The following is a 24,466-nucleotide window of genomic DNA, read 5'->3' on the forward strand; positions in this document are numbered from 1 at the left end:
GGATAAGGATTTAAATTCTCAACATGTTTTTCACATAACTGCAATCTGCAGTAACATATGACTGCATTTCTGTGTAATGGAAAAAATATTGTGTTGCATTATTTTACTTATGTATTTCTACTTTTTAAAAAATTTATTTATTCACCTGAAAAGTTTATAGAGAGACAGGGGATGGGGGAGAAGGAGGGGTGAGGAGAGAGAAAGAGAAAAGAGAGAGAGAGAGGGAGAGAGAGAGATCTTCCATTCACTGGTTCACTCTTCACACAGCTAGGGCTGGAACAGATCAAAGCTGGGAAGCTGGAACTCTGCCAAGTCTCACATGTGGCACAGGCCTAAGCTGCTGCTGCTGCTTTTCATTTCTTTCTTTCTTTCTTTTTTTAAGACTTATTTATTTGAAAGGTAGATAACAGATGGGGCGGGAGGCAGATAAGATGGGGCAAGGAGAGTGAGAGAAAGAGACAGAGATACAGAGAAAGATCTTGCATCTGCTGATTCACTCCCCAGTTGGTTACAATGACCAGAGTTGGGTCAAGCTGAAACCAGGCTCCAAGAGCTCCTTCCAGGTCTCCTACAGGTGTGCAGGGGCCCAAGTATTTGGGTCATCTTCTGCTACATTCCCAGGTGAATTAGCAGAGAGCTGGATGGGAAGTGGAGCAGCAGGAGCTTGAACCGGTATCCTTATGGGATGCCAATGTAGCAGATGGCAGGTTTTACCTGCTACACCAAGGGGCCTAAGCTTCTTGGGCATCTTCTGCTGCTTTCCTGAGCACATAAGGGAGCTGGGTAAGAAGTGGAGCAGCCAGGATTTGAACTGGTACTCATATAGAATGCCTGTACTGTTGGCAGAAGCTTACTTTACAATACCAGCCCCATTTAAGCATTTTAAAAAATGTTGAATTACTTTTATCTATACGAAAGAGAGAGAGAAACAAGAGACAGAAGGGACAGAGATGTATTAATTCCATCTGCTGGTTCAAAATGCTCATCAACAGCCAGGGCTGACCAAGGCAAAAGCCAAGAGCCTGGAACTCCATTTAGATCCCCCATGTGGGTAACAGAGATCAATGCATCTGAGCCATCATCCACTGCTTCCCAGAATTCATTAGCAGGAAGCTGAATTAGAAGCCGAGTAGCTGGGACTCAAAGTGGCACACTTGTGAGGGTTGTGGGTGTTATAAGCAGCTGCTTAACTTGAGCCTGTACAGGCCTGTATTACTGCATGTTTTTGAGGACACATCATTTGAGAAATGTTTCACTTCTGAATAGATCCACTGATTTTTTTTTTCTTATAAGAATCTGAAAGAATAAGATAAGAATCTTAAAGAATTAGTGAAATTCATGGGGCTTAATATCAACTTGAAAAGACTCAAGTTTTGAGATTTAATCTTCAATTTTAAATGCTAAAAACCTGATCTACTTTTCCTAGATGTCAGAGGAAGGATAGCATAAGGTTCTTACAGAATTGGAATACCAGCAACATCACCAAATTAAAGAATTTTCATTAGTATGTGCAAACACCACTCTAGCATCTACCTTCCTCTGTCTTCTGTATGCCCACTTATAGCCAAAAATGAATTGAAAAAGAAACAGAAACAGAAAAAGTCTAAACACTGGCTTCAGGCAAAAATCAATGGCAAAGCAGGAACTGAAATGTGTATTCTCAGAATGCTCTTGATTTACTACAAAGGTAAACTGTGAGAACAACCATATCTGAAAGGTAGCGGAAATATTTTTGAAAGAATCATTCTATAGAATGATACTGTTCTTTATTGTCATTTTCTACTTAGAACTTCGGAAGTATTTGTTTCAATCCTGAGAAAATAGTATGTCACTTCTTCAAAACACAAACTATTAAAGGGAAACTTAAATACCCATTTCAGTTTTTCATTCTCTTCCATGAATTTCTTGGCAGCTTTGTTGGTATTTTCGGCTTGACTTTGAAGTACTCCTTTGTTCGACATTTCTTTTGCCAGCTGAGTTATAAGTGTAACCAGACGTCTCAGCACTCTAAGGAAAAAAATATACATACTTGGAATAATGTGTAACGAAAGTAATCATCAGAAGCTTTGAATTTCAAACAATCATTGTCAGAAGACTCCCTGCTAGGCTCAGGTGTGGGGAAAGAGAGTTGATGTTTAAATTGGACATGTGATTTTGTTTTTTAATTTCATGGCTCTCAGTCAAAGCCAGCATGTATGCCTCACATGTGGATTTCTGTAGAAGACTAGATTTGGAATTCAGGCTCTATAGCCTTGGTATTTGCTTCAGAGGCCTTAGCCTGGATGAGCAGAAACTGGAGAATTTCAGATGGTGTGGCAGGGCCCACAAACCAGTTGAAAATTTGCTATTTTAAGAGCATTGTATAAGGCTAGCCAGGCCTAAAAACTGCTCATTGACATCTGACTTTCATTGTGGAGGTGGTAACTCTTCTTTCCAACTATTCATTCAGTAGGCATTTACTCAGAACTTTGAACACTGGCCCCAGGCACGGGGGCCACAGAAGTGCAGCTAACAGTCAAACAGCACAAATTATACTGTGAATGATACTGGCCGGTAAAGTAGACACACCACAGGAAGACCTACCGACCTGGGGGGCCTTTTCTGAGAAAGAGGTTAATGATCAGTCAGAGTTAGCCAGGTTAAAGGGGGGAAGAGAATTCTGGCAGAAGGAATAACCTGTGTGAAGGCCATCAGATGAGAGGCACTTGGCAGACCCAAGAAGATGGAAGGAATGAATACACACTGCAGGTCAGGCAGCCGGAATGGACTGCAATACTCAGAGAGAATAATATCAGAGAAGGTGATGGTGGCAAGGGAGGAGAAGCAGGGACCAGAGGGTTCAAGGACTTAGGGAATCAGCAAACACAAAAATAGCTATTTGTAATTTGGGTGTATTATCTGAGTTCTTTCAGACAGGAAGGTGTTAACAGCAACAACAAAAATCTATAGTAGAAATGGAAAAAAAAAGAAGACATATATCATGTGTTTAATAGGTGCTTGTTACTTTTTTACTTACAGCCAAAAAAACAATGAAAATCCAGAGATGTACAGATTTCTTTGAGACCTAAAGAGTTTCATCTGTGTATGTTCAAAGGTCCCAGGTTTGGTGGTTGTGCCCTTTTCAATGGCATGGGCAGAGGAGTATTTCCGTACTTCTCTCACTGCATCTATCACAGGAAAAGACAAAATAGAATTTTTGGGTTTTAAAAACCTAAGACTATTAAAAATGAGCAGTTTCAAAATAACTGACCAAGTGTGTTAATGATGAGCCCTGGTCAGGGGCTCTCTGCCTTTCCATCTAGGGAACATGGCAGGGCACCATGTACCCTCTAAATAGGCACTAGAAGTCAATTTTGGATTATGGTAGGATTTGTATTTTAACGTGGCATCAGTGTACTGTCTCTCATCTGTTACCCTTTACTTTTTCTAACCCTAAATAATCGATCGAGTTTCAAACTACTGATAACAGATGTAATAATGGCTCATTACAATCAACTGTAGCAGACTGTTCTATTGTACTTACTTCATTATACCTATTATTGCTTCAAATTTTTGAGATTTTGAAAACATCCAGTTGCACTGAAATTTCAACTGTTACAGGTTTGTTATGGTGGGATGGGATCTATGCTGGCATTTTTCCCAAGGCTGGTTGGCACATGCTACTGGAAATATGTAGACAGTTGCCCATTTGATGCTTCTATCTTGGTAAGCCTCAGATCCAGGAGCACCCCCTTCTTTCCAGTGGAACATGGGTATCAGTTTATTAGCATCCATGCTGAGGCATTACCAGTCACAGGGTTCAAGTACATCCTAGGGAAGGCACGTGCCTCAGATTACACAGGCTCCTTTTAGGGGACTGTAAGTATTAGTGGGAAAGAGTACCTCACAAGAAAAGACATGCTAATTAGCAGAATCATTTGGATTTTAAATAGCAGCCATATTGACAAAAAAAACCCAAACTCCTAAACCATAAAATTCAGAGTATAATCAACTGGTTTTTAGTATATTCACAACGTTGTGTTAACCATTACCACTATCTCATTTCAGAACATTTTCAACACCCCTAAAAGAAAGCTGTGCCCTCAGCTCCTGGCAGTCTATTTTCTGTCTCTGCAATTGGCTACTCTAGACACTTCATTTACAGAAACTCATGATAAGCTCTAGTAAGATCTTTAGTGTTCACCTTTGACTCCGAAAATCACATTACTTTTGGCAGGACTAGTCAGAGCTGCGGGAGATTACTTCCAACTCAACCTTTATTTCACAGATGCATAATTCAAACTCCAAGAGATGAGGGGTCACTCCAAAGGTCATCCAGCTGACTGGTGGCAGAGCTGGGACCTGTTTTCTTCTAGTTGTTTTACTCACTTGCCACGAATTATTATATGGTTGGTGAGTGAATGTATAATATTAACAATCATATACCATGGGGAACAAACCCATTCACAACCATGAGACAACTGCCAATTGCCCTTGTGTTTTAACAATACTCTACCTCCTTACAATGGATGGATGTTCTGTTTTCTAGAGGATTCCATTATAGAGGTTGGTGGTTTGGAACATGGTACATACTTTCTCATAGAACAGTATATCACACCAAGTGATTATGTGCCCATGTTGGCTCCCTTAAAATCTACTTACCTCGTAATACAGTTGTTAAGAGAATTCAAAGGGGAAACACACCCTCGAAAATTGGCATTTAAAAAAATAGCTAGGCCTGGTGCAATAGTGTAGTGGTTAAGGTCCTCGGCTTGAATGCCCTGGAATCCCATATGGGCGCTGGTTCTAATCCTGGCGGCTCCACTTACCATCCAGCTCCCTGCCTGTGGCCTGGGAAAGCAGTTGAGGATGGCCCAGAGCATTGGGTCCCTGCACCTGTGTGGGAGACCTGGAAAGAAGTTCCTCGTTCCTGGCTCCAGATCAGCGCAGCACTGGCCGTTGTGGCCACTTGGGGAGTGAATCAGTGAATGGAAGATCTTCCTCTCTCTCTTTCTTCTCCTCTCTGTATATCTGACTTTCCAATAAATAAATAAATAAATCTTAAAAAAAAAAAAAGCAGCTGAGTGATCTTAGACAAGTCCCTTAACCTCTTTGAGCTTAGTACTACCTCTTAAAAGAATCATAGAAGTGTAACTTCAATTTATTCTACCTTTTTAAAAAATAAAACTTATTTAAAAGTGAGGGTAACAGAAAGGGAGATATTTCCTATCCACTGATCCATTACCCAAATGAACCCCAGCAACAGCTGGGGTTGGGCCAGCCTGAAGCTAGGAGCTAGGAGCCTGAACCCGGGGACCTAGAGCCTGGTTCAGGTCTCCCACTTGGGTGGCTTGGGTCCAAGTACTTGGGTCAACTGTGGTTGCTTTCCCAGGCACATTAGTTTGGAGCTCGATTGGAAGTGGAGCAGCACGAACTTAAACTGGCACCCAAATGGGATGCTGGTAGTGTACACAACACCAGGTCCTACTTTCAAAACAAAAAAAATTGTTAAAATATTTATTTTACTTGAAGGGCAAGATAACAGGGAGAGAGAGAATTTGACATGCTGATTGATTCCCCAGATAGTTATAACATGCACGGCTGAGGTTGGCTGAAGCCAAGAGTAAGGAACCAGGAGCTTTGTCTGGGTTTCCCACAAAGGTGCAGGGGTCCAAGCACTTGGGACCATCCTCCATTACTGTTCTAGGTGTATCAGCAGTCAGGTGGATTGGAAACGGCACAACCTGCTATACCACAATGCCAGCCCCTCTACTTTTAATTTCTAAGACACTGCCAGACAATATTTCAACATTCTAAAAAGCTAGAACAAGCTAAAAATCCCTTAGCTGACATCCTTGGGGCAAGAATAATTACACATATATAGTGATAAATCTTGGGGATGAATCCAAGTACAAATACAAAATTGATTTGCTTCATATACATCTTAAACATATAATTAAAGGTGATTTTGTACAGTATTTATAATATGCCTACATTTGGACTGTGGTTCGTCACATGAGTTCAGGTGTGAAAATCCATCTTTTGAGAATATACTCTTTTTTTTTTTTTTTGTTTTGGTCTCCCTAACAGATAGTAAGATCCTGGGCATCTAGGAACTCTACTCTGGTTGCTTACATGGGTGGCAGAGGCCCAACTTCCTGGGCTGTCTCCTACTGCCTTGCTGGGCCCACTAGCAGGAAGCTGGATCAGAAGTGGAGTAACTGGGATTTGAAAGAGCACTCTTAATTAAGCACAAGTGGTGGCTTAATGTTCCAAGCCACAATGCCAACCCCCTGCACCTAAACCTTAAAATAAGAATCTAAAAATAGATTAGGAATCACCATACTTTGTGAACATTCACACATGTGTACATGGAATGCCAGTATTTATCAAGTGTTTATATATGTAGCTACTCCATATACTTTCACAATACTATATAAAGTCAACCGTATATCAATGAAAACAACAATTTAAATAAAAACCAAAGAACTCATTAACAACAACAACAACTGTAACGATGCTTACTGGATCTGGTACTTACCTAGAAACAGAACAATCAATAGGATTATAATGGTGAGGAAAGCCTTGTTCCAGAAGCTTGCAATTTTACCCCAGACACTAAATGAGAAAATCTTCTGCCATCTATAAAGCAATATAATCATTAGGTACGACAACCCAAAAGGTTTTAAAATGCTTCCCAAATTTCTAAAGTAACATTTTGATAACAGCACAAGAAGTGAAAAGTGATATAGAAACTTAACTTTTAAATCAATTCTCAGACATGACACTGGATGTCTCAGGAAACGGAGAATGATTTGTTCAAGTTTAATGATGTACCACTTGATTATCTTTTGCTGGTGGCTTAAATATTCCAAAGCAAAGCTCACTTTTAAAGTAAACACACTAAGCACAGCCTTACGAGATAAGCTTTTAGGTAAGTGCTAAACTGTTGATACAATACAGCACTTTGCATCCGTTTTCCCTGGTCAACTGACTCACAAAGGCTGGTTAACTGGTTAAGCGATTTACAACCTCTTGGGAATAGGGGCTTCCACCATCTGAACATTTATATTCGGCTGGCATGCTTTTCACATCTACTTTAAGGAAAGTTTCCCTAATCATGAAGGAATTTTCTAAATTTACTGAGGTATTACATAATACAGTAAAGCAAAAATAAGTACATAAATAACAAAAACCCTCAAACCTCCTAAATGTGTAACTTGGTAGCTTGGCACACTCTGGTATATATTAACAAGTATTCATTTAGTTATACCCAGATCAAGATCTAAAAATTGAGGTCATGAGATAGGAAAATAAATGGCCTATGTGGACTAAACAGTGTAGGCAAATCCACAAAGAAAACATAAGTTATAAATGGCAAGCAGTGACAAAGCGAGCCATTGTATAGCTTGGAAACATAGCACTCTGAACACAGATATTCTAAATGAGTAACACATAAAATCCAAAAAGAGGCATACAAACACTTAAAACAGTCCCTGAGCACTTAATTTAAAAAAAATTTTTAGTTTATAAAAACTAAATAACACGAGAAAGAGATGAAGTAGTTCCTTGTCTCTATGCATCCATTCCTGAGCATTCTTACATACACTATTCAAATTCTGTGTTACAAACAGTTTTGGGGCTGGCACTGTGGCACAGTGAGTAAAGCCACCATCTTCAATGCCAGCATCTGCTATGGGTGCCAGTTTGAACCCTGGCTCTCCACTTCTAATGCCTACTTGGGTAGGATGCATAAAAAGATTCTATTTCTAATTTTCACTGGAAAGGCAGATTTACAGAGAGAAGGAGAAACAGAGAAAAGATCTTCCAAAAAACTGGTTCACTCCCCAAATGGTCGCAACAGCCAGTTAAGCTGATGAGAAACCAGGAGCTTCTTCTGGGTAGAGTCCTAAGGTTTTGGGGCATCTTCAGCTGATTTCCCAGGCCACATGCAGGGAGTTGCTGCAAAGTGGAGCAGCCCTGTACATGAACCAGAACCCATATGGGATGCTGGTGCTCCGAGGTGAAGGATTAGCCAGTAGAGCTATTGCGCTGTCCCTGAAAGATTTTATTTCATACAAGCAAAAAAAACGGATCCATAATTTTGAAGGAGAAACCTACTGATTTTATTTATTTGTAAAAATCAGATAGTTATCATTCATAAATGTGATGTTACAACTATGTTTCACTGCTAGTATTGCCAAAGCAAACAGGGTGTTTTGAGGGTTTGGAATAAGTTTAGCAAGAGGTGGTGTGAAGTAGTAGAAACCCAGCTTCTCATCCGGAACCTGTTGCACACCAGCTAAACGAGCTGAGGCCACTCCAATCCCCGGGACTCCGAGCCAAGAGATGTTATGTCTCTTGCAGCTCCAAGGTTTTACTGTGCAGTAGTTTTGAGATTCTGAAGTCACTGAGGAAAGGCCTGGTTTCATGCCATGAGTAACACACGTATTGCAGCATGTTTATTGCATGTGTGTTTCATCACTTGTGAGATTCTGAATGTGCAACCCAGCTGTTTTTCTTTTCTTCTTCTTTCTAAACTTGTACTTGAGAAGTATGGGGCTTTTAACCTGTGGATCTACTTCCCAAAAGTCCACAAGTGAGGCTGGGCTAAGTCAAAACCCAAGGAACTCAACTTGGGATTCTTTTAAGCCTGGCAGCAACCTACCAGGTGAGCCACCACCTGTTACCTAACCCAGGCAGGAGGCTGGGTTGGAACTCTGGCCAGGAGTGTGGGCCTCCCAGGTGATCTCTTCGCTGCAGTGCCAAATGCCCACCCCTTAAACTGAAGGATAAAGGGCACCAATCGCCCTGACATGAATACACGGCCCTGGGAGTTCTCATACTCAGTACTTTTAAATCACACTAATTTCGTGTCTTTAAGCAGTAATGAAACTACTTTATTATTATGTAAGGTCTCATTTAAGAATTTATTGGTTTTTTTGGTTACCAAACTTTTTTTTTTTTGCACCAATGCTGTAAATATCTTTTAACTATTCATTTAGTTCATTGCTCCAATTCAGGGGCAATAACATAAAGATAAAACACTGGAGGAAAAGACAGAGCTTGTGTTGGAAAGCTAACCATTTCCTTACGTATCTGGACCCAGCAGAAATAAAACGAACGAAAAAGTTTTTTCCTCTATACAGATGTTTCCCATTCAGGTATATTGCAATACTCTCATTACCACCTGATTGGTCAGAAGAACTTATTTTTTTTCAAAGGTCATCTTTGGCCAATCGGCTTTGAACACATTTTAATCCTAAGAAAAGCTTAAAAGCAGCAAACCAATGACTGCGCCGGACTGGAAGATTTTCCTACCTCTGAGGAGGAATGAAAGGCAGGCAGAAGATTAAAATGAGTCCTATTTCAGCATAAAGGAAAGATGCCACCGCCACCCACTGGATTGTCATTTTTTTTTTTCTTCTTCACACCTAAACAGAGAACATAACTTTGCTTTGTCTGAAAGGAAACTGGGTTAAAGGTCTCGGGGAGCAGGATTCAGGGGGGTGGTGGGGATACCCTTGTCTGATGGATTCCCGCTACCCCCACAGGGCCTAGCAGTGACGACGGGAGGGCAAGCGCTCCGGGGCGGGCCGGGGACAGGCGGCCGTTGAGGCACCGATCACGTCCACCGCTCTCGGGGCCAGCTCGGCGGTGCCGCGCCTGCCGCCTAACGCCTCCCTTCTTCCGCAAGCCCGCGTTGCGGGGCCTCAGGTTCCCCACCCCGGCGTGAGCGCCGCCCGCCGCGCGCCTCGGGCCGGTCGCTCCGCCCGCGTCTGGCCTCCCGCTCCCGGGGGTCGGTCGCCCGGCCGGCCTTACCCCCGGCCTGCGTGCGGCCCGCCTGGCTGCCCCGCGCTGCTGCCGGCCGCCGACGCGCGGGACGTCTGACGCGGCGTCGGGGAGGGGCGCGCCGGCGGCCTCCGCCCCCACTCGTCCCGGGGCGCCGGTGCCTGCTGAGGTCACAGAGGGCCTGGCCGCGTGTCTGCGTCGCAGTGCTGTTTCGCTGAGGGGCGTCGGGGGCCGTTGGGGGACCCTCCCCCGGAATGTGACCTCTTGGCGTCTCCAGCAGGGCGGCTCCCGGCGGGCCTGGAGCGGCTGTGGGGGCTCCAGATGTTCCAGATGTTTAAAATGGAGTCCCTCTCCCAACTGCCTCTTCAGTGGCATTAACTATTTCAGAGTCCCTGATGGAGCCGGGGCCGGGACTTTGAATGTTAACTTTTCCCTTTTTGTGGTCGGTGGGCTGAGATGAGGTTATAATAATTTTGAGGTGTGGGCTGGAAAGACGGATGGGGGTGCATTTATTCAAATGGCCATATCCCCAAGTTTTGAAACAATGCACTCCAATTATTAAACGTCTCACCCTCCCCTCATACTGAAAATCTTTCAGGCAAGGACATGAGAGTACTATCTTCTTGCAGAATTATTCTGGAAATATCACACAGACGTTTACAAAAACACTTAAGTCAGTATTTTTCTTTTTAAATCACATACTGACTAGGGAACTTGTAACGCAGTTGGTGGGGAAGAGGGGACTCTGACACGAGACCAGGATGTTATTTTTAAACAAATACGTTACAAATCGCCCTTCTACACCAGTTCTTTCCAAGCTCTGGGTGGGCACCTGTGGGTGGCTACTGTGCTCTCAAAGCTGGAGTCAGTTCGAGTTAACTTACAAACATGCAGAAGCCGAGGTTTCGATCCACCATGCTTCCCTTCCCTATCCCATTAAATCAGTCTTTGGACAAGAACTGAAAAATGACAACAGAATATGCCTAGGAAAAATATGGCAGGGCCTGGCGCGGTAGCCTAATGGCCACCTTGCATGCGCCTGGATCCATAGGATGCCAATTCATGTGCCCGCTTCACTTCCCATCCAGCAACCTGCTGGTGGCTTGGGAAAGCAGTAGAGGATGGGCCAAAGCTTCGGGACCCTGCACCTGCATGGAAGACCCAGGAGCTGCTGGCTTCGGATTGGCTCAGCTCTGGCCGTTAAGAACATTTGGGTGGGTGGGGGGTGAGGGGAACCAGAGGACATAAGATCTTTCTCTCTGTACTTCTCTCTGTAAACCTGACTTTCCAATTAAAAAAAAAAAAAAAAAAGAAAAATATGGCAGCACTTAGGTAAGACATTCCTTTCAGGTTCCTCACTCTTAATTGGTTTCAGGTAACTGTCTCCTGATAGCTTTCATATTGGTAGTGTCATATTTAATTAACTGTCCAACCTGACTTAATTCTCACAGTGTGCATTCACTGCACTGATTAAATCGTTGGTCACACTACCAAACTATGACCCATTCCCACTGAGCATAAACACACCTCTGGAAGCAGAACGTCGAAAGTATTTTTTAACTTAAAAGATGGTCACAGTTGTCCAGAAAAATCTCTGGGATATATGACCGACAGATTAGTTGCCACATTTTTCACATGTATGGTGTGCGATTGTTACTTAACAATGGCACAGGTGTGCTTATCAAGTTCAATCTTCTGACAATGTAGAGCCTTGAAATGTACCAAATTTAAGGTTATGTAAAGAACTCCATAGGATCTTGGTTCCCATAATAGAAAACGTTACTTAAGTTCCGTCATGCGCAGTCCCAACGCTTGGCAGCATATAGTTCAATCAGAAGTGTCAGTTTCATTTTTCCCATTGGAACTTTTAAAGGAAATCCCCATCACAATTCTATTTATCAGCTCTTCGTCATCTTATGTGCATCTTGGCATTTGTTCTACCGATTTTCTGCACTTCTCTTTAAAATTAAAAACATATTTATTGTTCATGGATATGCTGAGTCATACTTAGTATTAAAAATAGGTTTTATTTAAAAAGTTAAAAAAAACAAGATTCTTTTAGTTCCATGCTCCCCTCCATCCACCCTCCCTTGCATCCCAGTGTGTAACAGGATGCGCGGGATGTCCCGATCTCCTGGGGTCTGCAGTTTCTGGACATCTATCTACTGACGTCTTGAAGGCCAAGACCAGGGCAGATAGTTTGAAGTACTCCCAATGATTTTTTTGGTACCATAGCTATAAAATAAACATTATAACACTTTGTGAAATCAAATGCCATAATGGTCTGTGAGGTAGTCCAAGACCGCCGATGTGCTTGACAGAGCGTTAAATATTCTTTTCTCCTGTTTTGATGTAATCTTTTCCATCATGTACATTAAGTGTTGATGGAAACACATGTAAGGAGTCCCGAGTTCAAGGGCAATGTTAACCCAGTCCCAGATGCACTTCAGTGGGGTTTCCTCGTAGCCAGCAAACAAGGCAGGGTTTGCTAAGAGTCCTCTTGCAACCATCACACCTACAAATTAAGAACAGCACACGTGTCCATGCATCAAAGCCCACACGTACCAGTTCAAACTGAAGGAAACAGACTGAGAATATTCAAAAATAAGGATTAGCACAAGGTCTCACAATGATTCTAGGTAATTAAATCACAACATCATTTTGGGATCTTTTGTAAAACAAAGTTTAAACCTAGTTATTGCAATCCTTATTTTGTAAAAGACTTCTATGTTAAACCATTCGTTTTTGGCTTTCCTTTAGGGTGAAGGTATTTACGGGTATGGGGAAGTGGGCAGAGTTTGTGTCGGACTGAGGCAAAATTCAGACCTCTGGCTGGACCGGAAGAGGTTGTACAGATCCAGCATGTCCCCAGGGCGGCAGAGCCCTGGCAGACCAATGAGGGACGTAGACTGGCACTTCTCTTCCTAATAAGGACCAGAGTAGCACTTGCTTGCTCTTCCGAGTCTGGACCTGGCTGCTGCAGCAGTTTGGGGTGAAAGTAGAGATGGATAATCTCTCTGTCTGCCTTTCCTTCTCTCCGTAACTCTGCCTTTCATATAAATACATTTTTAAAAAGATAGAAAATTAGATTACTGTTACTGTCCCACATACTTCTGCTAGTTAAGACAAAAAATCAAAACAGTTCATTCTTACCATCTGTCCCAGTAACCTGCCACACATTTTCTGCGTCTTTTAAGGTTCTGATGTCTCCATTAGCAATTACAGGTATAGATATGCTTTCCTTGATGATTTTAATGGCATCATAGTGGACTGGCTGATGTCTTTCTTCAACAGTTCTTCCGTGCACTGTAATCCAGGACACGCCCGCGGCTTCAGCCTTTCGACAAAGATCTACGGTTCTTATGAGGTCATTGTGGATCCTACAATATCAAAGTCGTATCTCTGTTCACAACACACAAGTCTTAATGTTTAAATTGTTGAAGTGCCCGTACATTTTAGCTAGCCTTGATATTATTATATTATTACTTCATGGCACTATCTGCAAGATTTTATTCAGGGACCTCCGATTCAGCTATTCCAACTTTTGGGATTGCAAACAAATATTGTACATATACTTGTTCACTAAGTGTTTTGTTTTGATGTTTTCTGCATGCCTGGTACTAATTCATTTAGAAGAGCTGTTCTTAAGAGCAGCCAACAAAATGAATATGTCCAAGGTATCTTGCCAACAGGGTAAAATGCTGTCTTTACCTTATCTTAATGGAAACTGAGAATTTGGGATTGTCCACTTGATTTCTTACTTGTTTCACCATATCTTGAATGAGTTCTGGCTTGTTTATTAAGCAAGCCCCATAGCCTTCTCCGATTGCCCACCTTTATAAAGGAACAGAACACATGAGTCATAAAAAGCTGAAAAGATACAATTCTGAACATGCTGAAACATAAACACATCTGTCTACTATTTCCCTGTGGGATCTGAAATGGAAGCAAATTTTTAAAAATTCAGATATCTGACAAGGTACACGGATCAATGAAGTTAGGAAAGCTTCTTTTTAGATTACAGGTACTCGGGCAATGGTTTTCACTGGCAAGTGACAGAACTACATTAAAATTCATTCAACCAAAATAGGGTAATTTGTAATCAACAGCAATTATTTCTGATTTTTCTAAGTTCCAAATTTGACGTTTATTCTGCATAGCAAGAGGTTTTATCACTGTCACCAGTAGAAAGGTAGGTTTGGCTTACAGCATTCCAGTAGCGCTACATAGCTTACTTAGCTCTCTAATGAGTATATAAATATGTCTGACCTGATTTGGGTTATGTTGTACTTAAAATCTTGAATTTATTCTTTGGACACATTTTGAATTATTCAGATAACTTAGTGTCATTAGGGTTGGAGATACTACAGTTAAAGTAAGCACATCTTAGTCACAGCCAGGTCACTGAATCAAACAAAAAAAAAAAATGTAGTATGGAAAACGTGATTACAAAAAAGGGATTTCAAAGTCAATTGATTAAAACGTGGTGATGTCCTAAGCTACCGAGTTTATTTTCAGAGCAAGTATATCTGATGTGGTAGTAGTAGAAATCCATTTTAGGGATTGCCTGTAACTATCAGATTCTAACAAAACTATTTAGGACTTCAAGGCAGATCTGCACAGATTTTAACAATGAGGAGAGACAAAACGTTTATAAAAGATCTAGACAACACTTGAGCCACCAGAAAGGACCTCTGGAAGTCATGTTCCTGGATGCTCTTCTCTTGTTTTAACTCTGTTTTTCTTACTTTCTTAATTTTTGAAAAACCAGAAAGGTATTTTACCATGTCCACATAGTTTTTTTTCTAACCTGTCTGAAAATTCTTCCAACTTCTTTGAGCTTTACCTCTGAGGACAACCACAGTTGATGTCAATTCCGTTTGCATAAGGATGGACTATGCCAGCGGCTTCAGATAGAATTCTTGCATCATTAGCAGCGAACTGAACAATTAATGGGCAATCACCTGACAAAATAAAGAGCTCAACGTTAACTAATCCACAGAAAAAGTCATAAACTGTAATGTTTGCATAGGCGAAAACAATAAGAACATTCACCCTAAAAAATGTTTCTTGGAATAAGGTACCATTAAAACGTTTTTTAAGTATTTAAATTTGAGCCAATTAAGTAAAATTCATGCAGTAGAAATAATGATAAAATGAAGTCTTTCAACATTCTTAGCAAATCCTTCTTCCAGAGGAGAGTTCATATATTCTAGAACAATTTCATGTTACACCTTTACAGTTTAAGTAAATGTTTTATATGTACTGCCATTTATACTGTTTTTTTCCCTGATATAACTGGGAGATGCATGGAGACTTTTTTTGGTTTGTTTCAAATGGCACATTCCACTGCATAATATATTTCTATGTGTAGCTCTTGTAAGAAAATGCTTCAATGAAGTCACTCTTGAAGCCATAATTTTATGAGAAATAGTTATTGGGTAAATAAAATACCCAGGAGTGTTAACTATTGGTGACATCTAACATTATGGTAGACATTACAAAATTATGTTCCAAGAATTTATCAGTACAAACACATATTCATGTGGGTTAAAGATCTTGTGTTCTCACAGCCTACCCAGCAGTGGATATCCAACCTGATACATCTGTGTTTGTAAGCTTTCTCTTCTGTGTCTATTCTATGTACCATTATTTCTGTTCTCCATTTTCAATTGCTTGTCATATTTTTATAAAATGAAGAAATTAGCCCTGTGTTCTATTATAGTGCTATATTTTTCTCCAGTTTGTTTCTAGTTTATTTGTGCTTTCATGTATAAGACTAAGTTTACTAAAAGAAGACTTATTTAAGTATTTATTACAGAGTTACTTATTTAAGAGTTACAGAGAGAGGAGGGATGAACAGTGAGAGAAAGATCCCTTGGTTCAGCAACAGTCTGGGTTGGGCCAGGCCAAAGGCAGAAGCTTCTCTAAGTCTCCTGTGTGGGTACAGGGATTCGAAAACTTGGGTCTTTCTTTGCTGCTCTCCCAGGAGCATTAGCAGGAAGCTGGATCAGAAATGTAATTCCCATATGGGAGCATCGCAGGCACTGGCTTAACCTAGTACGTCACAAAGCTGGCACCTAAACGTTTAAATTGTAATGTAGCCAATCATGGTCTTCCTAGGTTTAAAAGACCATTTTTCTGATCTTCCCTTTAGTGTTCTGCAATCTAGATGCATGCATTTTAACATCTGTAAAGTTTTGGTGAGGACTATCCATATGAGAATCAATGAATATCTATCAAAATGCAGATTTCCGGGCATTAATTCAGACGCACTGATTCAAAATTTCCATGGCAACCCAGTGTTTTCTAGAATTATGCTGAGATAGAGGGATTTCCCTCTTTTTTTTCATTGAGAGGTAGACTGCTTTCTCTTTTGCAGCTTAGAGAGTTACAGAATTTAACAGTCTATATGCTGCTGAAGCAAGCACAGCAGAATTTAACAAGTGCTAGCTGGCCTATTCTGCCTTCATCACTCTGATGCTGAGGATACACACTGAGGTATTCCTGTAGTTCTAGTCCTGAGGAACCCCACAAGGTGGTGGGGGAGATGAGCATGTAAGGAAGCAACTGGAACAGTGCAAGCAAGGTGAGGCTCACGACAGTATGGTTAGGAGGGTGGACACAGTTGGGGAGTGAGCAGGAAAGTTTCCTTGGCCACACATTTTTAGAGCTAGAGTGGGAAACTGTCATTTTTCAGAGAGTGCATACGTGAGAGAGAGAGAGACAAAAAGAGAGAGAGAGAGAAAGAGAGAGAGAGAACAAAGAGACAGGACTAACAATAATATTATAGGTAGAGAAGTGGGAGAGAAGAGGACATGTTTGGGGATTTAAAACAATTTGGTGTTTTTGTAAAATAAGCTCAGGTGTGGGACGAGACTAACCTTACCTAAGGCTGCAGATGTATCCAGAGGCTACATCGTCACAATGATGTATATTAGTTTCAGGTGCTACAATTTTAGTCTGAGTGGTCCTCTAACTTCTGGTTCAGAATTACATCTCCGTGTCTGCCTCTCAAGACAGTCTGTCGGGGCCAGCACTGTGGTGCAGCATGTTAAGCCACTGCTTGCAATGTTGGTGTCACATGTTGTGGCACCTAGTTCAAGTCCCGGGTGGCTGCTCTGTTGCCAATCCAGCTTTTTTGCTAATGCACTGAGGAAAGCAGAGGATGACCCAAGCGCTTAGGCACCTGTCACCCACTGGACCTAGATGGAGTTCCTGGCCGACGACTTCAGCCTGACCCAGCTCTGGATGTTGTGGAATGAATTTGTAGGTGGAAGATCTGTCTCTCTCTCCCTTTCTCTCTCAGTAGCTTTGATTTCAAATGAGTAAATAAGGGGATCCTTAAAAACATGAAACATACACAGACTAGTGCACCGACAGAGTTCTGACGCAGTGTGTTTGAGGCAGAGCTTGAGATGTTTCTTGTCTAATGCACCTAAGGTTTCAGCTGGCCAAAGATAGGATTAAATCTACATTTTTAGATAGGTCACTTTGGGCTTGAAATGGGATAAGACTAGACACATGAACACATGAGACAGGAATCTATTCTAATAGTCCAAAAGAAGTTGGCTTTTCACGGAAGGTTTATGAGATACCCTAGTTAATAATAATAAATGTAAATATATATAAACATATTAAAATATTCTAAAAAGACTTTTAATATAAAATGTCTCAATTTTATTGTCTAGGATTAAACCAGATGAATTTGACTTTTAAAAAGTTTACAGAATCAGTTCATCAAAAATTTTACAAACCTTGGTTTGTGGTAAATTCACTGTCTCTGGCTTTTATAGATTTCACAAAATCTGCAGCAACTATCATAGGTGTGTAACACAGATCGCAACTGTATTTTCTCACTAGTGTTCTGAAAGCCAACCTGTAGACATATAAAATGTTAATTATACATGTAGAAAAGCACTGAAATCACATGTAATTTCCATGTGTAATTTAGTCAATTATTAAATATTTATGAGGCAAAGTCCTGTCTATGGGAGGGTGGATTAAGTGCATTTTCCCTATTGTTCCTAGTAAGTATAACAACACAAACCCTGCTTATTACCCAAACTTGAGAATATTCTGCAAGCAGAGAGGAGGACAGACAGGCTGGGTCCCGAGGAATGAATGAAAGGGAGGCGAGGTCCCTGGCTGTCTTTGAGGTTTGGTTTGGTTTGATTTTTCTTTTGACTTGAACATTGCTGCCTTGGGCACTGAAGACACTGGACATCTACAAACACCAGTGGCCGCAGACAGAGTGGTTCCCAAGCCAGAAAAGGGGCAGCCAAGGAGGACAGAACACAAACTGTAAATAACTGGCATGTGTGCCTAGCAGCAATGACGCTTCTTCCCCTCCTCGATGGGCCTGAGGTCCGAGGCGACCTGTGGAGGGTCAGGATTGCGACTCTTGACGAGCAATGACTGAGGCTAAACCACTGTGGGAAGCTGGAGCTTTCTCTATGCCCAGCACAGGAGCCCCCAGGCTCCAGACATTACAGAGGCCGAGTAGAGAGCATGGACTCCTACTTCTGGCTGATGGTAATGATGAGGAACAAATTCTTCCCACCTTTCTCTGCTGGAGCAGTTGATGTCAGAAAAAAAAAACCAGGGGACCAATGTTGTGATGTCATGGGTTAGGTCACTGCCTGTGATGTAAGTGCTGCTTCAGTCTGATGCCAGCTGCCTTATTTCCAACCCACCTTCCTGCTTATCTGACTGTAAAGACAGAAGATGACCCTAGGGCTCCTATCCAACATGGGGGAGACCGGGAGGGAGTCCCTGGCTCCTGACTTAACATCTGGCTATAACAGTCATTCTTGGAGTAAAACAAGTTATTTTCTCTCCCTCTGATGCTCTACCTTCAAAATAAATACATCTTTTTTTTAAAGATTTATTTTATTTTTATTATAAAGTCAGATATACAGAGAGGAGAGACAGAGAGGAAGATCTTTCATCCAATAATTTACTCCCCAAGTGATCGCAATGGCACGTTCACGGCGAGGACTTTAGCTGCTGGGCGACCACACCAGGCCTGTAAATAAATCTTTTAAAAATTTCTTTAAAAATATACACATTGCAGGACTCAGTGCAGACCCTAGTGACTAAAGTTCTTCACCTTGCACTTGATGGGATTCCATATGGGTGCTGATTTTAATCCTGGCGACCCCTCTTCCCATCCAGCTCCCTGCTTGTGGCCTGGGAAATCAGTCAAGAACAGTCTAAAGCCTTGGGACCCTGCATCCATGTGGGAGACCTGGAAAGAAGTTGCTCGATCCTGGCTTCTGATTGGCTCAGCACTGGCCTGTTGTGGCCACCTGGGGAGTGAATTATCGGATGGAGTAACTTTCTGTCTCTCCTCCTCTCTGTATATTGACTTTCCAATACACATAAATAAATCTTTAAAAATATATACAGATAGCAAATAAGCACACAAAAGACGTTCAATATTGGGGAATAGTGGGTTTAGCTGCTTCCTCTGATACTGGCATCTGACCTGGGTGCGGGCTTCAGGCTTGCTGTTCCATTTCTGATCTAGCTCCCCACTTAAGCACCTGGGAAAGCACTGGAGGATGGCCCTGCTGCTTGCGGGTAGGCTTCCCACATGGGAGTCCTGGATAGAGTTCTTGGCTGCTGGCTTTGGTCTGGCCCAGCCACAGTTCATGGTAACCTGGGAATGAATCAGTGGATGGAATCTCTCTTCCCCTCTTTTCTCAATGACTTTGTCTTTCCAATAAAAATAAATATATATTTTAAAAACTTATAAAACAATATACTGAAAGGGAGGAATTAAAAGTATATATATATATGTTTAGCATCCCTATAGCCATAATGGAATGCAGATTTAAAAGCACAGAGCAGGTATTACTACTTACTTACAAGAATGGCTAAAATAAAAATGGTGACATTGCCAAAAGTTATTGAGAATGAGGACAAAGTATATTCCACATATGTTACAGCTAGAAGTATAAAATGGTAATGTCCTTGAGAGAAGTTTAGCAATTTCAAAAATAACGAAATATACAACTGATATATGAACCAGCCATTGTACTTCTCAGTATCTGTCCCAAGATGTATGCTAACACATACAAAAATCTGTATTCATGTGTTCTAGTTTCATATAGGTGAGACTTAAAATCACCAGCAATTCAATATTCAATAAGTCTGGAGATACAATTTGCTCTGGTAAACATATATCCAAGGCATAGTAAACTATTAGGACTCAGATTGTGATTCCAAAGTTAAAGAGATCGAAAACTCCACAAGATCTTACAGTGTTTTCAAAAAGTCAGAGTATAAAAGCGAAATCACATCTGAGCCCCTTCAGCATTTACCAACACTTACTTTGAGTAGCGAACCATCGGGGCACAGACTTTCACAAGTTGCCCAGAATGAAACATTTCTATGGGATCTTTCCTTTTTTCTTGACATACTGAGGCTTGTATGTAGTCGCTCTTCATGAATACAGGTCTATTTCAAATCTGAAAGAGACAGTTTGTGCAGAGAAAATTATTTTCATTAGATGGAGTCTCATTGCTCCAACATTGCAGTGGCCAACTTCACGCAGTTTTCATCAGGCTTGTGGATTCAGAAAAAAATGTAGCTTCTTTTCACGGTGTCAAATAAGATACCACAGAATTCTGCCTTTACTTGTAAGGCAAATAAATACAGAAAACTATATATGGCACTTGCAGAAAAATGGCATGTAGAAAACTCCATTTGTTCCTCTGACATACTATGTAACAATTTTTCATGCTAATTTGAATTTTCTTCTATGTTACATTCTTTAAAAAATGGCTAGGATTTGAACCAGCACTGCTATATGGGATACAAATAGAGGTTTAGCCTATGGTACTACAGCTCCAATCTTCTACTGGGCTTAGGAATAAACATGTGAGGGCCAAGTTTAAAAAAGTGTAGTTAAGCCTTTAATCTTTAGATAGTAAGGTGAAACAAAAAAAAACACGGCCAAAGTCCTTAAGAATGCCACATCTTGGAAGAAATCTTCGAAAGCACTGAGATTTAAGTAATAGGCAGAGGAAAACAAAAGGGCAAGGAAGACTGGACAGAGGAATTCTGAAGCTAGAACAAGAGAGAATATTCCAAGGAAGGAGGGCATAAGCATTTTAAACAGCACAGAAAGGTTGGACCCAGCACGGTGGCCTAGTGGCTAAAGCCTTCACCTTGAGTGTGCTGGGATCCCATATGGGTACAGGTTCTAATCCCAGCAGCCCCACTTCCCACCCAGCTCCCTGCTTGTGGCTAGGGAAAACAGTCGAGGATGGTCCAAAGCCTTGGTACTCTGCACCCTCGTGGGAGACCTGGAAAAAGCTCTGGGCTCCTAGCTTCGGACTGGTGCAGCTTTGGCTGTTGTGGCTGCTTGGAGAGTGAACCATCGGACAGAAGATCTTTCTGTCTCTCCTCCTCTCTGTGTATCTGCCTTTCCAATAAAAATAAGTAAATCTTAAAAAACAAGTAAAAAAAAAATACCACAGGAAGTTGAAGGCTCAATAGTGTCAGTGCCAATGAGCTCATTACTGCCAACTTCATCCTCATTTGTACTCAAAATGAATGGCAAGAAGGCCTTTCTAAGTACCTATGTCCTGGATGAATCAGTTTTCAATCTTGTACATTTGGAAGAGAGGTGAATTTTTTTTTTTTTTTTAAGATTTGTTGTATTTATTTGGAAGGTGGTATGTGTGTGAGAGAACGAGAGAGAATCTTCCATCCCCTGGTTTACTTTCCAAATGGCTGCAACAGCATGGGCTGGGCAAGGCCGAGGTCAGGAGCCAGGAGTTTCATCAGGTTCCCGTGTGGGCATGGGAGCCCTAGGTCTTGTGCCATCTTCTGCTGCTTTCCCTAGAGTACTAACAGGAAGCTGGACTAAAAGTGGGTGGCCAGGACTTGAATGGGCACCCACATGAGAGGCTGATGTTGCAGTTTGCAACTTAACCTGCCAGCCCCACATGGAGCATTTCACAATCGGGATACCCAGGCCCAACAAAACTTTGAATCTCTGGGTAAGGACACAGGCATCAGTGGGTTTTAAACCTCTGCAGGTGATTTCAACGGGCAGTTAAGTTCTACTACTGGACTGAATAAACACATACATCCCACAGCACCTTGTACACTTATTTCAATGTCTTTCCACTGTATCTATAATCTCCTTCCAGATACAGATGGGTAGTCTTAGACATATGAACTCACGCTCAGATGTATAGTAGCGTATCACAACGTTTTTTATTGGATGAATGTACACTATACAGTCTTCTAAAATCTTCCAATGTTAAGGAAGAAAAAAGCCAAGGAGAAAACGCCATGCATCATCCACACGTAGATGTTCATTACTATTAGTCAAGAATCATGAAACAATTTTGTGTACAACCACGAAACCTGATTGTGTATCTGAGGACACAGCCCCTTGGTAATTCATGGGATCTCATTTCAGAATAATCGACCCTACCTGCATCATGACAGAAAACAAGTCATACTAGGGGAAAAACTCGACGTGAAAGGAAGGCAAAACCCAAGGCAGGATGACACCTGCTCACCTGACCTGCCTTGGGTCTGAAATGACTTTAGATTTATAAAGTAGTTAGAACAGTAATAGTGTAGCAAATGGTAAGTTCTATCCCAGCACCTTCTTGAGATACTGTTAGCAGATGGCAGAGAAGCACACAGTTCTGAATTTGGAAAGAATTAATTTGCTGCCAATATACCTACTGTAATCAAATGCAAGTTATGTTACTGCTTTTAGAATCGCTAACGCAAATACTTCCGTACGTGTTGACCCTGTTACTCTATTGGCATTTAATTAGGATGGGGGGGGAGGTGGAACGTAGGTAATTAAAACCAATGCCAGCAGAGATGTCATTGGAACCAACTTGGTGATGTTACAGCCTCAACACTATAGCGCTCTGGTACGTTGCAACCATGAAACACGGCGGTGTCGTTCAAGAGCACGTGGGTTAAAACAGAGAGGTGGGAAGGCACAGGGTCACGACCTCTCGGGACCGAGAGCACAGTCAGAAGCTCTGTTTTTTCCTGCTGCAGACTTCTTTCTTCACCAGCTCTCCCTAATGCTCCTCACTGTTGATCGCATGTGTTTTTTCCTTCCCCTACTTCCTCCATCCCCTCCCCGCCCCCCCCAGACTGTCACTCGGGTATGGGGCAGACAGAGCTGGGTGGCCACTCACTCAGGCCTGCGGAGAATATGAAGTAGCAAGCGAAACCCTCACAAGACCTTCGCTTGGACGCCTTGTCTTGAACCGCAGGGCCCCGGATCTTAGTGATGCTCGCGGTGGCCACGTTCCATCCGCCTGCCACCTGCTCCTCGGCTGGGGCGAGCTCGAGAGGGCGGAGAGCTCTGGCCCAGTGGCCTTTGCTTTCTCCGAGCCTAGAGTACTTGAGATCTGGGCGCGCTTCTGTTCTCGCACTCACGAGACGCCCAGCCAGGCTCGCTGCGGCGGATACTCTATAATAGAGTCCCTCCGGCAGCCTGAGGAGGCACGGCCCGAGGTGGAGCGGGAGGCGCTGCAATTCTACGTCACGACCCGGGCGGGGCCGCTGACGCCATCAACCCGGCACCTGCCAACATGGAAGGTGCCGAAGGTGGTGTGCCTCTAGCTGCTGGCCTTGGGGCTCGAGACTCTGGAGCTGCTGCAGCGACAGTGCGTGAGCTCCTGCAGGACGGTAAGGAGTAAGGGGCTGGCCGGGTCGTGCTGCCGGTGAGGGATTCCTTTGCTTCGCGTCCGGGACAGAGTAGTAGAACTTAACCCATGGCTTTGCAGGAAGTTTTCCTGTGACCACTCCCTTCGCCCGTCCCCCCCTGGCGTCCGGGTGGCGACCTAAGCAACCTGTTCTGGGAGTTGCTCCCGCCTCCCCTTTCCCATCTCGGTGTTTTGGGGGGACACTTGGAGTTTGGTTCTTCCTGGTTCCAGTTAGACCTCCTACGCACCCGGGGCGTCCCTGAACTTCCAGGATCCCACACTGGACTGCCCACGGTAGCCGCCGTCTTGGTGTCCGCAGGGGAAAGTGTTGGAACCCCGGAAAAGTTGGCTAGAACAGATGGTAGGCGACACACCCCCGTTAAATTGTGGGGCTATGCAGGTGGACCCCGTGGCAGACTCGTCTGTTCATTTACAAGGCAATTATCCACTTGGAGACGGAGGGGAGGGTTCTGAACGTTCCTACCTCAGGCTTGGGTTTTCTCTATCGAGTCAAATTTCTTGGTAGCCAGTTTTAAAGAGAAGTTACCCCACATACGAGTTATATATGGTACACTTGGAAAAAGTCCACTTGCCTCTCTCCACCCAGTTAACATGCTTCAGAGTCTCTTACCGTTCAGAAATAGAGTCCACAGGTGTCAGGGTTTAAAACGAGGCCTTCCTCAGCTGTTTTCAAATTCTTCAAATTCAAATTCTTAGTACCTGCGTTAAAACCATGTCTGTGGCTCGCCTTTGTCTTTAGTAATACTGTTGAAAGCTGTTTTCCGTGTCCCGGCCGCCTCCAGAACCGTTGTCCTGCATAGAACAGGTGAAGTTTAAGTGTGTTCTAGTTGGGCAGCACTAGAAACATGTTGCAAAAAGTTGTGGAGCCAAGAGGGTGACGAATGATTACAGTTATAGATTCTTGTTGTCTCAGTTGAGTGTTTCACTGTTGTTCTTCATGACTTGGCCTTCTCAGGATAGTTTATATTTTT

The 24,466-nt window shown here is 42.5% G+C and overlaps 2 protein-coding genes across 10 annotated transcripts in view; one reads left to right on the top strand and one right to left on the bottom strand.

The window, feature by feature from the left end:
- The window catches only part of LOC121170979 (pendrin-like), a 110,342-nt gene extending 87,076 nt beyond the window's left edge, over positions 1 to 23,266 (bottom strand). Inside the window, exons 1-11 of one of the 2 annotated variants that reach the window (XM_041002462.1) lie at positions 22,962 to 23,266; positions 20,110 to 20,246; positions 17,529 to 17,650; positions 14,618 to 14,735; positions 13,483 to 13,605; positions 12,925 to 13,151; positions 11,295 to 11,298; positions 9,301 to 9,402; positions 6,521 to 6,621; positions 3,017 to 3,167; positions 1,872 to 2,007 (exon numbers count right to left, since the gene is read on the bottom strand). In XM_041002462.1, the coding sequence (XP_040858396.1) occupies positions 1,872 to 2,007; positions 3,017 to 3,167; positions 6,521 to 6,621; positions 9,301 to 9,402; positions 11,295 to 11,298; positions 12,925 to 13,151; positions 13,483 to 13,605; positions 14,618 to 14,735; positions 17,529 to 17,650; positions 20,110 to 20,225 (1,200 nt within the window). In that variant the 5' untranslated portion in view covers positions 20,226 to 20,246; positions 22,962 to 23,266. Of the gene's footprint in view, positions 1 to 1,871; positions 2,008 to 3,016; positions 3,168 to 6,520; positions 6,622 to 9,300; positions 9,403 to 11,294; positions 11,299 to 12,924; positions 13,152 to 13,482; positions 13,606 to 14,617; positions 14,736 to 17,528; positions 17,651 to 20,109; positions 20,247 to 22,961 lie in introns of those variants that run through there. The other variant, XM_041002464.1, reaches the window with a different exon arrangement.
- Positions 23,267 to 23,334: 68 nt separating this feature from the next.
- The window catches only part of COG5 (component of oligomeric golgi complex 5), a 215,546-nt gene continuing 214,414 nt past the window's right edge, over positions 23,335 to 24,466 (top strand). For 6 of the 8 annotated variants that reach the window (XM_041002465.1, XM_041002469.1, XM_041002466.1 and 3 more), the window contains exon 1: positions 23,336 to 23,457. In XM_041002465.1, the coding sequence (XP_040858399.1) occupies positions 23,361 to 23,457 (97 nt within the window). In that variant the 5' untranslated portion in view covers positions 23,336 to 23,360. Of the gene's footprint in view, positions 23,458 to 24,466 lie in introns of all 8 variants that reach the window. The other 2 variants (XM_041002473.1, XM_041002470.1) reach the window with 2 other exon arrangements.

Source organism: Ochotona curzoniae, unplaced genomic scaffold (assembly GCF_017591425.1).
Source record: "Ochotona curzoniae isolate NIBS_2020 unplaced genomic scaffold, NIBS_Ocur_1.0 scaffold_2476, whole genome shotgun sequence".
Classification (NCBI taxonomy): Eukaryota; Metazoa; Chordata; class Mammalia; order Lagomorpha; family Ochotonidae; genus Ochotona; species Ochotona curzoniae.